Source organism: Drosophila teissieri, chromosome 2R (genome assembly GCF_016746235.2).
Source record: "Drosophila teissieri strain GT53w chromosome 2R, Prin_Dtei_1.1, whole genome shotgun sequence".
In the NCBI taxonomy this organism is placed as follows: domain Eukaryota; kingdom Metazoa; phylum Arthropoda; class Insecta; order Diptera; family Drosophilidae; genus Drosophila; species Drosophila teissieri.
This window is the reverse complement of record NC_053030.1, coordinates 18,835,280-18,851,202: the sequence shown is the minus strand read 5'-3', so window position 1 is coordinate 18,851,202 and position 15,923 is coordinate 18,835,280. Positions and strand designations below refer to the sequence as shown.

At 44.4% G+C, this 15,923-nt stretch overlaps 1 protein-coding gene across 16 annotated transcripts in view; it reads right to left on the bottom strand.

Moving 5' to 3' along the window:
* Positions 1-334: 334 nt before the first annotated feature.
* LOC122613723 (heterogeneous nuclear ribonucleoprotein L) overlaps positions 335-15,923 on the bottom strand; it is a 100,322-nt gene continuing 84,733 nt past the window's right edge. For 12 of the 16 annotated variants that reach the window (XM_043788042.1, XM_043788045.1, XM_043788044.1 and 9 more), the window contains 5 exons: positions 8,578-8,759; positions 8,303-8,395; positions 3,016-3,291; positions 2,741-2,945; positions 335-1,223 (listed from right to left, as the gene is read on the bottom strand). In XM_043788042.1, coding sequence (XP_043643977.1) covers positions 1,087-1,223; positions 2,741-2,945; positions 3,016-3,291; positions 8,303-8,395; positions 8,578-8,759 — 893 coding nt within the window. In that variant the 3' untranslated portion in view covers positions 335-1,086. Of the gene's footprint in view, positions 1,224-2,740; positions 2,946-3,015; positions 3,292-8,302; positions 8,396-8,577; positions 8,967-15,923 lie in introns of all 16 variants that reach the window. The other 4 variants (XM_043788043.1, XM_043788049.1, XM_043788040.1 and 1 more) reach the window with 2 other exon arrangements.

Sequence of the window (15,923 nt, the reverse complement as noted above, 5' to 3'; positions counted from 1 at the left end):
AATTTTATTTAAAATTGCTAAATTTTTGGTTTTAATTTACACAAATATTCCTTTTTCAATAAATATTTTTGTTAAGACTTTTTCTCACGCCCGAATACTTGTCGAAATATTGTCCAAAGAAATGTTTCCTTTTGTTGCACTAATAATATTTTCGTATCCAAATGAAAATCATATTACATTACCTATACAGAAGTCTGCCGTGGGGATGGTAGTAAGGGCTATGACAGGGGTACATGGGGTCGAAGGTCAAAGTGGAAGTCGCGTGCATTTTGGGGGGAAGAGGAGCGGGTGGAGGGAGGGAGGGAATTTCTTGAGTTATTTTAACATGCTCTCGTGTTTTGAATTACAATTATTTATTTTTGGTTTAGTTTGTCGTTTTTTATCAATTAAACATTACATAGTTTACAATTGGTTGGAGTGATTCCATTTTCTTCTTTGCTGTTGTGTGAGAAAGTCCTAATGCTTCATTTTAACAATTATAACAATTCAATTTTTTTGTATTATTTTAGCTTGTTTTGTTGTTGTTGTTGTTGCCACGCAAACGCATGTAATTCAATGTAATGTAATGTGCATCAAGTGTGTGTGGCTTTTGAACGAGGCCATATCGTACATAGGCTGTCATACTAATTAGCTGAATTGATATATGGTGGAATTCAGTAAATCTATGCAAATGGCTCGTAGAAAAGTTACATGCGTTTGCGCCTAATTGAATTAATTGTAATTAGTTTTTCTTGTGTGTTTTTCATTTCATTTTTCATTTGTCATTTGTCATTATTGATATTTCATATTTTGTTGGTTTAGTTTCTTGTTTAGTTGATTTAGCAATCAATTGGTTTTGAAATTCCCGCTTTTCATGTCGAATGTGTAAGCCATCATCAAGTGGGTGGATCGATCGGTTGTTGAAGCTCCAGTTGTTGCAGTTGTTGCAGTTGGTGGCACATTTGTTGCTGCACTTGCTGTTGCTGTTGTCTTTTGCATGTAGTTGTAGTTTTGCGACCAATTCCCCTCTCTTCCAGTTTTGTTCTGTATTGTGTTCTAGTTAAGCCGGTTGTTGTTTGCTTTTGCTTACACAATCGTAATCAAATCTCAATTGTAGATGTCCACCTTGGTATCACCCTCGTTCTCCTTCTCGATCATGCCCTCGCTGGTCGCATTGTTCCAGGCGCCGTTCATGCTCTTGGATGAGGAAAAGCACAGCTTCATGATGAATGGGAACTTGGTGCCTGTTTTCGGGGGGAAAAGGGGGAGAGAGAGCACGCATAAAAGATGTATAAGGTGGTGTGGTTCGTTGGCGAAAACAATGGTTATATGCTGGCATATTTATTCATTAAGTTATGGTGTAGTATAGTGTATAAGTGTTGTATATTCTTGAATTTAGTTTTATTGATTTTGCAAGCGCAATCTTCGATTGTGCGAAGGTATTAAAGGTATTGGAGGTATCGAGGTATTGGAGGTTGAGCGATGGGTTGGAAATGAATGGGGCCTTTTTGCCAATTAGGGAGCGCTGCCTGAATGGATCCTATGTGCCTAGCAATCAGAATCCCTTAAATGCGGAAACAGCATTGTGGCACACCTCATGCGTGTGTGTGGGTGGGTGTGCATGTTCGATAGAGGGTGAAAAGAGCCATATATTTGCTTTTAGCATAATTCTACCGCCTGAAAGTACGCAATGTGGCCCGTGTGTTTGCAATCGGCATGCACTTGCATTTGCATTTCCATTTGCGAAACGGGCATGAACACTAGCATGGGCATGATGGTCTAGGTCTATGTAGTCGTGCGATTGTGTTTGCGTTCCTTACACTTTTAATTACTATTTACCATGCACTCGAGCAGCCCTCGCAGCAGCAGCAGCAGCATCACAAATGCGCCAACGACAAATAATCAAATCGAGGATATCGACAATTTATGCATGAGCATTGAACGCACAGTCCTGCTGGCCACTTTCCTAATCGATTTCACCAGCCCCCCGCTGGTGTATGTGTGTGTGAGCTGTTTTTTGAGGCAAGTGCAATGCTAAATATTCGGAATGTCAAATGAATATCGCCCATGTAAACATGCTCATAAAACGCTAGAGTTTGCGGAATAGCAATTTGTTTTCGGGCGACCTGCTGCTGGTGAAATATTTATGCGAAAACTTTATATCGGTCGTCAACCCATTTGTAAACGAGACTGAGCCGCGAGTCCTGAGACTAATTGTTAGAGAAATGCCTGCCTGCCAGCGACCCATTTATGAATAACTGCAAACTGAAACTGAAATTGTTTATCTTAATTACCAAATTAAAATTTTCATCGCAGGCAGCGACGTTACTGGAAAGTTTGTTGCCCAAAAAACAACGCAAAGAAACGCGCGAAAGGTTAAAGTTTGCACTGCTGGCTGGGATGGATGGTGAATGGTGTTGGTTTTGCCGTGATGCTTTTTGGTGGCAATGCTTTTTGGTGGCAATGGGGGGTGTGATATTGACGTGCGGCTGCTGCACAACAGCACAAGTCGAAAGGCCATGCAAAATAGCTGCCGAAACTTTTGGCTAGGACTTTTTGGGTGGGCGAAAAAGTTATGTTGCCTACTTATTGGGGCGTGAGATGCCAAGGATTTTAATGAGAAAGGGAGAATGAGAGCGAATGAGAGAGAGAGAGAGAGTGAGAATTTTGTGTAACTTTTCTTTTTTGGTTTTCGGAAGGGTGGCCACATAGATTTGACTTTTCTTTTTTTTAATAACACTTAAACACAACACTATCTCACCTTTACCCTCAATAGGCAGATGGTTGCACTTCATGATGGCCAGCACCGCCTGCGAGATATTGGAGAACTCGATCAGTCCCGACGACGAGCGCTCCGTCTTCAAGGGGAACAGGCGCACCGATGTGGCGGGCACATCCTTGATGTTGAAGATGCCAATCAGTTGGTCCTCGGTCAAGCCGGGCGGTGTGTTGAAAAAGTGCAAAATCTAAAATGGAATATATAGTTACATAATTGTAATCATTTTTAGAGCAATGATTTAAGTAAATCAATCTTACCTTGCTCGGTGGTTGAATGCGATTCTTGCTGGCCTGGGCCGGCGATAGGAAACGATTGTTCTTGGAGCCGGTGTACTCCTTGAAGCTGGGCGAGTGATCGGGCAGCAAGAACGGGTTGATCACCTCGGATAGGAAGTTCTGCTTGGAGAATGCGATCTGTATCTTGCCACCAGTGCCCACGGGAATGTTGTTCAGGTGCTGCACGCAACGCTCGACGGCCACCGCGTCGCCCATTTGCACCATGGCTGTGCCCTCTTTGGTCTTCAAGAACTTGATCTGCAAGGGAGAGGTGGAAAAATCATAGTTTAATCACATATTTTCGCCATAATTGCTGCAACCCACAAGCTGGTCACACCTGTCACCTGTTCACCTCAGCACAATTGAATTATACGCCCCAGCTGGCCGGCACTATGAACTTTCTACCAGATTCCCACACTACATGAATGCATATCACAACCTGCCCAAGGGTGACTCGGGCTGATTGAATTCTCTTGTCGCTGTCAGCTCCCGCACTTAACCCAATATTTCAGGGGGGAGGAGAGGAGCGGAGTTCTACATTTTCATTCAATTCAATTTAAAATTTCCTTCAAACGCAATTATTTAACAGAATGGCGTCCTTAATTCTCCATTCATTGTGTAAGCTTATGTGGGTGTCTGTGTATGAGTGTGCCCCACCCACAATGGTTATAGCCGTGCCCCGCCTCATATTGGGTCATCAAAGTCAGTTGTGTACGTGCCCAATAGCCGAAAATAGCTGGAAAATATCATCATTGCCTGTGATTTTCACTTGACAAATATTCGAAATATCATTTGACACTTTCTTGTATTATTGTTATGTGTATAGGAAATTGAAAATGCTGAATACGCACAAGTTGCAGCTGAGTCTAATTGGACTGGAAGATTTCTAATAAAAAACTTGGATAACCAATGCGCTTTTCCCTCGTAATCCTTCACAGCTCGCTGCCAGCGTTGCGTTATAAAAGTAATTGGCCATAATAATTTTTGCCAAAGAGTAATTACAACAGAGTCCAAGTCGAGAGAAAGTGAAAATCAATGGAAATGCTGGCGGCTCGGCTTGGATAATTCGCCCGTTCATTCACTCGCTTCGCTGGCTGGCTGGTTGACTGCCTGCATTGGCAAATCAATTTTCCGGCCGCCGGCAGGCATTGAACTCGGTGGAGCTGCCTTTTGGCCAAAAGCTGAAACGAGTTTTCGCTAGTTGGTCAGCAAAATGGGGGGGACAGAAAATGCACCTGTCCAAATTGGACGACGGCCGCTGCAATTTTGTTTTCCAAATGCCTCAATTTGGCGTATTGATGTCGGGGTTTTCAGTTTTTCTTTTTTGTTGCACGCACCGAGAATCGAGCTTGGCATTTAGTACATTTTTCGCCAATTTGATCAATTTTCCACTCGGTTTGGGAGTCAACCGAACTTAATTATGACTGCAGGCATTTGGATCAATAGTAAAAACGTCAAAACAGAGGCTCCTCGGGGCGTTAAGTTGAACTCTCTTTGCTGCACAAATTATAAGCTCGTTAAATGAATTATTCAATTAATAAATATCACCCATGTCCTTGGCACACCCAATTACATTATAATGAACTGCAAACATTTCAAAGCGGACTAAGGCAACTGCGGGGGGTTCGGGGTTCGTATGTAAATGGGGCAAACAATTTGCTTATAATTAAACCGAACCGAACCCCCTGACACATCCGCATGCAACTATATGCCAACTAAAGTGGGCCGCAATCAAAATGAATACGCCTGAATGGAGTACAAATGGTAAGGGGGAAAAGCTGGCTGCCTGGCTGGGAAAAAGCGAATACAAACTAAATGAGGCTTATCGAATTCGAATACAAATACGTATACGAAACTGAAACCCAAAAGCGTAACACGAAACGGAATCATAAAAATAAAACAATGTATAAAAATAAATATAGACCATAAATCAGTCAAGCAGAAAGCGAACAGATACCCCTGCTGAATCCCCCAGAAACAAAAGGATAATGAAATTACGAACATGCAAACATAAGGCCGCCATATATCTACACTGTGAAGTTCAACTTAAATGGAAGCATACTAATACTTTTCAACTGCTCTGGCTTTTTTCCAGTGCACATAAGCGCTAGCCAGCAGGATTCTTTTGGCCAAATCAAAGAGCGCTTCATGGCTGGCTGCCCACTGCTGGATGGTCAACAGTCGCAGCCGCAGCCGCAGCGGCGGCAAACATTCGGTGCGTGTCTAATGAGCTGTGCTGTACAGTCACCCCCTCTCAACCTCCCCCTAGACTTTGCACCCCCCTCTGCACGACCCCTAATGCGACGCCAGTGCGTTAATTAAACTGCGACCCTCTTGCGCCCGAGATCGCTTTGTTGTGCAATGTGGCATGGTGTCTGCTCTGCCATTTGATTTAATTGCTCACGCGCAACGCAAAAGCAACAACATCGGCTGACTGACTGACCTATGCTCCCCTATCACACTCCACCCCCACCCCCACCTCATCGAAGTGGATACCCAAAACATTGTATCCAAATGTTTTTTTAATGCGTATTTAATTGAGTGCGTGTATTTCGCTTTGGCCTTTAAAGGACCCCTGCCATCACTCCACTCAAAACCTTTGAACCTTCGAAGCAGCAGCACCAGCAGTAGCAGCTTGTCGATGAAGTTCTCTCTTCCTGTCCCATTTTTGTCGTGCCATTTAACCTGAAAATCAATTTGATGATGACTTCATCGCCCGGACCCAGAAATAATTAACCAGATTGCTTCGTTGGGGCGGAAGGAAACTGCTCGGCAATATTTTCTTGGGGGGTGATGGCAAAATTGTGGAAATTACAAATCGCAAAATGCAAACACAATTCGAGGAATTCCCTTGGGTCGCTGCTCGTGTTTCATATTTGACACTTTTGGCAGCCCATATCGACACATATTTTGCCGTGAGGTTAATCAAATTTCTTCCAGTAAAATGACTATGCCAAACCCCATTAGGATGAACCTATGGAAATCATATACTATCGAGTTTTTATTATCCGGAAATCCAGCAGTTTATTAGGGCATTCGGACTTCGTTCAGCATTCCCAGTTTTAAGGGAAGATATGAGAACCGGCATGTTTTTCCTTGGGAATCCCATTAGCACTACTAACACATGGCGTGATGAGATGCTGGGTGGATGGGTGGCTGGCAAGGAAACTCATGCAACGGCACTTTGATTGAGTGGCCATCAATTTCTCATTCGCAATTCAAACATGTCGGCCCATAAACTCACAGATACATCCAAACAGCACATCAATATACATACAGACCCCATGCCCATCGACTTTATAATGAGGCAACAGCTCTGGCTTTTCACTCCCTGTGTGAACTCAGTTGCATAGCGACAGGCGCAGCGAACCGAGCATTTTCCCGATGGCTGGAAAACCCTCGGCAAAAAACAAAGCAGGCGAGTGTGGGTGGCACTAGAAGAAGAGTGAGTGTATGTGCTGCTTTCGGCTTAGCCGTTCCGACCAGTGAATAATGTTTGCGCATAATCATTTTTAATGGCTAATGAGTAGTTTCCGTCTCGGACAGGAAGTTGGCAATAAATTTTCCTGCATGGGCATTCACTTTCTCCTCATCCCCATCCTCTCCTGCCATTTAAGCCAGGGTGCAAGTGTCGGGAAAAGAAACTGAACTAAATGGCCGCGCCTTGAATTATCGTTGCCACCCACTAAAGTAATGACCAAATGAGTTCGTTTGCGAGCACTGTGGTTGCATTGGTTTGGGTAAAAAAAAACTGAAAGCAAAGGTCAGTTAAATTATTCGCTAATGGAGGTCAGTTGGTATATGCAGAAAAAATACAGGGGAAGTGATGCAAATCGATTTACATTCGTGCATGAAACCCTGAGGATGTTTTTTGTAAATGAGGTAAAGGTGGTTTAAAATACTACCCAATTAAAGGCAAACCAAACAGGGGAAAAACAACTGAAGCTTTGTGGTAAGTGATATGGTAGAACACACCGAGAGCTCCTTAACGATATAAATCCTTTGAAGGATTCCCAGCTACTTCAGTGTGTGCAGTGAAAGTGGTTCCTGTGGTCTCTGCTCCTCCAGTCGCCTTGACTCGCTTTATCACAGACATAAACTAAACAAAACATGTCAGGGAGCCAACCAAGTAAAGGAACCATTCTACCCCGTTGTCCTTGGCGAGCGCAATTGTCAAAGGACACACACCCACACACCCACACACACACACACTCGCTTGAGGGGGCGGATTCATAGTAGCAATAAAGTGAAAGCTATGGCACACACCAAAGAAGTTTTTAGCATTTGACTTTGATGTCGCTGGCACTCCCCACAAGCTCATTGTTCGCTGGGTGGTTTTGGTGGTTCAGTGGCTCAGTGGTTCAGTGGTGCGGTGGTTGGGTGGCTTAGATAGCTGCACTAAATGCTCCCCAAGCGAGTTTTCCTTCCTTTGCGCCCGTCGACTAACAATGAGCACATTCCGAATTGCCATTCGGCAAAGCTTTTTAATGGATTCTTTTTTGGTCGTCATCGTGTTTTGATTTACAAGCCAAGACTTGCCAATCGTTTGCCCATTTTTCGAGCAGTAAGGGTTAGGTTTTTAGGTTCTCATTGTACCCCACAGATAAAGCTGATGACGCTGCACTGATTGCTGTCCCGAGGCGGTTCCCTCCACAGCACGCACACATATTGGGCGAAATAGGAGCAGTGAAATGCCCACATGGCGGGGATATTAATCTAAAACGCTTTATCTAAATGTGTTTTGCCAATCCAACTGGCCGGCCATCGTGTATACTGGCCTCGCTCCTTTTATTGCCTTTCGTTTTATTTGCACTTTTACAAATGGCACACAGACACAAAGTGCTCTTGCGGTTGGATTTGGATTTCCCCCCCCCCAACCCAAACTCAAACCCAAACCCAGAAACACCTTTTCCCCCTTTTCCTCCTTTTTCCCGCCCCAACGGCCGATATTTCGCAGCAAAGTGCTGACAGCCAAGCAAAACGGCGGCAATGAAATGCGTATTTCCCTCTTTTTTTTGTCAGCTTTCTGGCTCTGGCTAAGTGCAAGTTGAGGATATTTCCTACCATGGCTTTCTTCATTCGCCAAAAGGTCATAAGCAAAAGGGGTTGAGCGAAATGAGCGGTGTGTCCCTTAAGTGGTGGTTATTTGGAAGTCAATAAAAGGCGCTCTCTCTTCCCATATTTTGTAAAAGGCTCGTATATTGTTTTAGCTCTTTAAAAAAAATGTTACCAAATCCCGGAAAAGTAAATACAAAAGGTTTCCACTTACCCGTGCCACGTTGCCGTACAGGCAAACCAAATTGAAGAGCTTATCCGTGTTGGAGGTGTCGTGGTCCAGGCCGTAGACCATCATGACGGCGCCCTGAAGAGTCGCAGCAGCAGCAGGAAGATGGCAAGGACAACAAGAGTTAATTAAAATTCGGAGGATAAGGTGGGCGTTGGGCGGATGTCTTGATCAGAAATTGTGTACAAATAACAATTGTATTTTTTTGGCGCACCGCCTTCTTTTTGGGGGGGAAGGGGAATCTTATCTTGAATACTCACCTGAGCCTGTCCTTGCGGTGTGAAGGCCACGGGAGCATTGCGTCCGGGCACAACACCGGCGGGCTCCTTCATCAGCCCAGTGGGATGGATGGCGGCCCCCTTCCAGTTCTCCGGCGTGGTGGGATGATATTCTGGGGCTCCGAATGGCGGGAACGCGGCTCCGGGTCCCAATAGCGGTGGCTCTTTAAATTGACAAAGATTGTGCGATTGAGCTGGGGCAACTAGTTGATGGTGGTGGTGGTGGTGAAGGTGTTGTTGTTGTGGTGGTGCTTGTTGTTGCTGTTCATGTTGTTGTTGTTGGAGGAGTTGTTGGTGGTGGTGTTGGTGGTGTTGTTGTTGGTTGTGGTGATGTGTTGGTGGAACATGTTGTGGTAACGGCAGTGTTGCTACTGCGTTTTTGTACATATTGTGTGTGTTTTTTTTGTTATTTCAATGCATGCAACAACAATAAGTGATAGCAAATTAAAAATGAAACGAAACAAAAGATAAACGAAAAACATTTTTTGGGTTAATAGTGCCAATTGTAAATAAACTAAAACTTAAAGCTAGCTAAACTATTGTTGTTGCATGAGTGTGTAGTCTTCGTCTTCTTTGCTTCCAGGTTACCAAAAGTTGAAGAGTTCCTCTCCGCGTTCCTAATATCAAAATCCCTAGCCGGAAAAGGAAACCACGAAACTCGGCTTATAGACATAGCTCGTGGACCAGGGGCGCATTACCACGGGGGATCGCGCTAGTGGAGCTGGAAATTTTTGGCTGCGGTTTTTGGGGCGAAAATGGTGGACCCCTTTTATGCCGGCTGCGGTTTGGCATGTAAGTTAATTGAATTTTTGGCAGGCGTAGGAAAAAATGTGCAGAATATACAGCCGCCTATTCCCAGCTATATTCCATTTTGTGTTTTGCTTTGCTGTCCTGCTGGCCATCCAAAGAGTGGCATCAACATGGAACCACACTCGGTATTGGTATTATACCAATTCGAGGCAGAGCAATAACAAAACGACCCAAGGCAATAACAAAGTTCGGGGCTGAGCCACCACAAGCATCGCAAATCTGTCGACGTCTTGTAATTAAAGCGAAAACTACGAGAAACTGCGAGAAACTACGACCAACTGCCAAAATGTCGCGCCAAATATGGCTGAGACAGCCCGCTAGTTGGCAGGCAGGCATTTAATTAAGTTTAAAAGTGTCGCCAGGCAGAGACGCACACATGCTGCTACTTTTTGGCCTTGTTTAAACCAAACACTTTAACTTAATCACTCGCCAAAGTTGGGCAAAAAAAGTGAGAGACACACACACACACGCATAGGTGTAGTTAGGGAATCGCGTTGGGAACTCAATTTGCATGGTGCTTGTTATGCCAAAATGGCTGCCCGAGTTGCCATTTCGGAGCTGTTTTTGTTTTGATTTGATTTAGTTGCACCACGTCGTCCTGCCAGCCAGCAAAGCCAGCAAACTCTGTGGCTGCGCAATGGGGAGTAGAGTCGAGTCGAGTAGTAGTAGTAGTATTCGTCACGGCTGGTTTATTTTGGACTTTGGGGCTACCTGACAAAATATTTGCATAAAAATCCATACACACACACACACGCTCGCTGAAAAGTTAGTTGAAGCGAGCGAACCAGTTGGTGTTTGTGCGAAAAATTCTGCCATTTTTATGTTGGCAGTCCACTGCTTTTTTCTAACGCGAGTCCAATGCAAACAACACAAATTGATGCAATTTTTCACGAAGCCCTTAATCCGTTTGAATTTACGTGCGAGTTTTAAAGCGCTTCGCCAGCCCAAGGAAAACTTGGCCTAAGCACGTTTCAATACACCGAAACTTGGCCATAAGTAAATAATCCTATGCCAATGGAACCTCAGGCAGTTTGGTTTGGGTTTTCTATTGATGCCCCCCAAGTCAATAACAATTCGGAATAAAGCAAGGCCCAAGCCGAAAACATAGTTATTCATTTCAAGTGCGGGAGCCGCCCGCTGGTTGGGCTTTAATTGAAATTCACCGCCTTGGCTGATTTGCTGGAACACGGGGCGTATGCGTGACGCCAGCCAAGCGAAATTGCCAGCCCCAGCTTCCGTTGTTTGGCCTTTGGAGGGGAGGGCAGTGGGCCAAGAAAAGAAAATCACGCCCCCGGCTGAACGAAGAAGAAGAAGAAGGAGGAGGACTACCACCACTGCGACGTAGTCGGAAAAGCGTGCCTAAAATGTTTAAGCATTTCGGGGAGAATTGTTGCATGCAATTGCTGGAAAATGTTTCACACGCAAGGCGTCGAAAAGGTGGGGAGCACTGAGCAGGTGTAAATTTTCACCGCGCACAAATTATTTTAGATTATGTGTTCGTCGTGCAGTCGGAAGTTGGAGTTTAGTTTAGTTTCGTTTTTACTACGAAGTATTTGCTGTGCGCGCCAACTAACCGCAGTCATTTGCATACAGAAACGTAGCCATGTGGATTACGTATACGACACGTGTGTCGCGATTAAGTGCTTTGTTGGTTCGCAATTAGACAGCCTTCGCTGTCCACTAATATACAAGTACACACGCAGCAGTTGCAAATTTAACATTTTGTCGATTCAGCAGAGTATTTTAAGTAAGCCTTGCAACAATGCCTTGACAACCAGCACACAAAATAGATGGTGCACAACAAAGAACGCATTTCTTCCTCCAAAACCACAAAGCAAGCTGCACAGAAATCCATTAAAATCCAGCCTCAGTGTGTAGGTGTGTGTGTGTGTGTAGGTGTGGGTGTGGGTGAAAGTGGGAGAAAGTGGGTGCTGGGCTGTACATAAATAGTAATGTAAATAAAAAAGTACGCATGCAGCCACAGTTCTGTGGGCGTTGACGGGTGGCTCACAAAGTATTTATGCTGCAAATTGTTGCATACTTTGTGTGGCATATTGGCACACTTTGTCAGCAGGGATTGGGGATTGGGGATTGGGAGCGATAGATACACTCGGTCCAATGCACAGGGTAATGGCTGGCAAACAAACAACATTCCCCCCCTGTTCACCTTAATTGCAATTTGCTTAAATGTATGCTACAATATATTTCAGCAGCAGTTGCAGCCCTTTTTTCCAACCCCACCTTATCTGTCCGTTCAATGATTTTCAATTTGTTAGAGTCAACTTTAGCTGCTCGCTGCGGAACTGTACTGCAAAATATGCCAAGAGTCACCCGTTTATCTTGCAGCATGCACCGAGTGCCACGCCCAGTCCAAACGCCACCCCCATTTTCTTCCCTGTTTTTCCGACTCGCTCGCTCGTGTGACATTAATTTTCCCCCATCCGACTTGCGCTCACATCTTGCATAAACATTTCCATAAGCAGCTTCAAAATTGAATTTGTTTTCATAAGCAAAACTATTATGTTGGCAAAGAGTTGGTCCTGTGTGTGACATGATAGCAGAGCAGCAGCAGCAGCGATGAACCCCCCAGCGGCGACCTTATAAAAAATAATCGTAATGGTGCAGAGATAGTGGAAAAAAAAAGAGTAGCTGCTACTGCTGCCACATGTAAGCTAGCTGATTATGTGACAATGCCCCTGATTGGTTTTTAATGTTTCCAAAAAAAAAGAAACTGGTGCTCCACTTTCCTTCTCTCTCGTGAGCTGGAGCAGTGCAGTAGTTAAGCCTTTAACTGAATATAAAAGTCAGCGGGAAATGCCAATGCTTATCAAAAAGAAATCAAATGGCACGGAGACAACGCGACCCACGGCAATGAGCCAATTTATATGCGATACGCAAGCAGCAGCCATTCCATTCCTTTGTGGAAATTAGTGCGATAAGCAAGCCCAAAAGCCACGAGGTGGTGGGGAAAAAGGATTGCGGACTTTTTACGACCGCCTTGGAGAGAGCGGGGAAAATAAATTTGTGCCCGACTCCCGTGAGCTTAATTACGTTTACGGCGGATTTGAATAATATAAACGCATATAATTGCCGTTTGCTCATGTGTTTTTCTAACAAACAACACGAACAGACAAACAAACAACAGACAACGGCGACCAAATACGACATAATTAGAGGCACAGTGCTTATAAGGATTTATAATATAATTCATGATCACACGAGAATGGGGGGCCATATGTGGCTGTTTGCTTAGCAAATTGGCACCGCTTGGCCTTTAGTTTGGTCTTTGCTTTCGGATTTGGCCAGGATGAGAGTGAGCTGCTCCTTCGATGGCTTCGCCTTCGTCGCCTAATTATCGCATTGGTAAACATTTGACCACCCCCGATGCCTTAATGGCATGCAAACACACACATATGCAATCAGTATCCGCACAGCCACGCCCACTCAATGGCCAGCCAAACCAAACGCCCACTTATCGGCTGAAGAGTTCTTGACCAGCCCTCCTCTCGAATTACTCAATTCGGTGGACGATGCAGTTTGGTCGCTCGAGAGTGCAAAAATAAAATGTTGAGTGGGTGACATTTCGAGAGCCCCGAGTTCTCAATGCGATATAAGCCGGCTCGAGAGGGGCACTACAACTTTAGTGGCCACCCTCGTCGTTGCAAAGACGCTTGTTTGTTGTGCTTGATGTATTGACTTTGTGGGTGGGGTGGTGGCATAAAAGCAATAGCCCCCGCCCACTTTCAATCAAACTCCGTTGCATGCGACATTTTGAAGCGTTTTCCTAGTTAATGGAGCTCCGTGTGTAAATATACTCTGCACATTTATGATATTCATATAAAATACATATATATACCCCAAACTATGAAAAATTCTCTTTTTGCATTGCGCAGCCACGCTCTTATAACAAACTTAGTTTTCGCTTTGATAAAGTTTTTCCACGCTGTTTTCCCGCCTTTATCAGGCGGACGAAAAGCGAAAATCGATAATGCCATAAAAATATAACAAACAATAAGTGAAAAAAAGAAAGTGCCGGGCAACTATGGCAAAGTGCGATTTGCGTTGTGCAGCTGGGGGGACAATTTCGATATTGTAATTTGGAAAATTGCACGATTCTCTAAGCGGCAGGATGGATAGAGGGCAAAAACTGCAAAGAGGCAAACGCATTAGCAAAATGTCCAATTAATTGCTTTAGAAAATTACACCAAAAGTATACGAGGACAAAAAGCTGCCAGCGTTTTTTTTATTCTTCCCTCTTTTACTCATCAAGACTGGCCAGATGCTAAATTAATTACAAATTATTAAGGGTAGAGCAAAAAGCAGAGAGAAGAAACAAAAAGTGAGTTGGCGCAGCCGTGTCCTGCATAAATTAGGCGGCAAAATGGTGGTTTATTTCCTCTTTTTGGTTCATGAAACTGCAAAGTGTTCATATTAAAGAAAATCATTAGGCATATTAAGTGGCAATTTTCCGATGCCACCTTTTTGGGCAGCCCAATTTAAATGCAAATACTTAGTAGTAGCAATAAAAAAAGGAGCCGCAACCTGTCGTCGTCGCACAAACGAATCAATTGCAAAAGTAATCAAAACGGCAAACAATAAAGCCTTCAATAATACCGCCAGACGCTGATGAATGGCCGGCATTAAGGCATTAAGCATTGCCATCGAAGTGCTGAAGGGAAATTTAAAACTCCGAGCACTTCCGGGATATATTTCTCCATACTACTACTGTACTATATCGGCCAGTCGTCGCAGTCATCAATCACTGGCTTTTGATTGAAGATAATCGACGCAATATTGCGTGGAGTGGCAAAGTTTCCATATCCACCCACAATTTTGGCTCAATAGTTTCCTTGCGGAAGGACTGTGCTGCTGTCCATTAGCGCTCGTTAGTGGGGCAGATGGGGCAGATGTTGCAGGAAGCACTGCGAAGAAGGAACGAAAGTTCAGCCAGGCGACGACAGCGACATTGTCCTTGTTCGACACGCCACCTAGCGACAGCTAGCGGCAACATCCAACTCATCGCTAGCTGCGTGCGCCGCCGTTGACAACAATTTGATTGATCGTCTTTGATTGATGGATGTGGATGTGCCTTGTGCCACAGAGGCTGCCTCAGCAGCAGTAGCTACTGTACCGGCGACTTTAAAAATCCATTTGCAACTTTTATTGATGCCCAACATAGATTTAATTATGCCCATCGTTCCAGCGCTTTTTTCAGAGCTCTCGCTGGTCTGCCAATTCGGTGACCGCAACATGACACAATTTGTCATTTTCAATTTATTGAATTACCATAAAATGCGAGCGACACAATTTATATTTTTCGGACATGCGGGCTGCGGTTGTCGTTTATTGTTGTACCATACATGTTGCTGCCGCTGCTGTTTTTGTCACAATGATCTTTCCTGCCCACCAGCGAAATTATTGGATTTTCCTATGAATTTATTGTGGCAAGATGTCTCTTTACTTTACTTTTTTTTACCACCACAAGATTTACGGCCTGTCAGGCGCGGAGGTTTGTGCGTGGAGTTGAAAGGGAAAACAACAGAAAGTTAATTTAATTAATTTTAGCTGCCGCAAAACACAATTACTAAGCCCAAAGTTTTTCGAGGAGCAACTGCATTAGGCGGAGAGCAAATATTGGGCCACAGCGAAGGGAAACCAAACAAAAAGGCAACGAAATGCGCTGTCAATCAGCAGAAGTAAGCCACAACAATCGGGCCCAAAAGGCAAATAAAAACGCCACCCACTTCACATCATGGCAATAATGCCAGCAAATTAAGCCACTACAAATATACACACATACGACCAAAAAATAAGCGAGAGATATGTGTAAGTATGATGGTACAGATGCCCAAGTTTTTGGCCCAGGGTAGAAAGATAAACAAACAAGTCAAGTTTGCCTTCGCTGGCAACCTGGCAACCCCGCCTAACGACGACAGCCTCGACAACCCTGGCATATCCTGCGAATATGCGAATTTTCCCAGTGCCATTTTGAATGAGTATGCAAATACGCGGTGGCATATTAACTAAGTGATTGGCGGACGGGTCGGATGTGAGGATGTGCGTTTAATGAACGCCCACATAAATCTTCGAGTGACTCGGTCGCTCGCCGCTAAGCCCATGGAAATCTTCTTCAGAAGGCAACCACCATAAACATGTCAGCCAAAGGCGCTCACATTGGTATTTTTATGTATTTTTAAGTGTTTTTCGGCCGCTTCCCACCTGCACACACACACTCCACAAATGCGACATCTGCGGCAGAAATTGCGATGGTGGTGGTGCGTACACAGGGGGCGTGGCACCGCTCGTATTGGACAAACTCGCGAAAGCGGAACATTTAAAAATAAATATAACGACGAGAAGGCGGAGAGACCGACCGATCCGCTTGCGAATGTAAGAAGCGCAGAATTTTATTTTAGCCACTTTGAAATATATTTTTAGCCAGGCTGTGCTGCTGCTTTGCCACCCGCAACCGCCGACGTTTGCTGGCAATTAAAATTAATTTATTTGGCAATTATTGG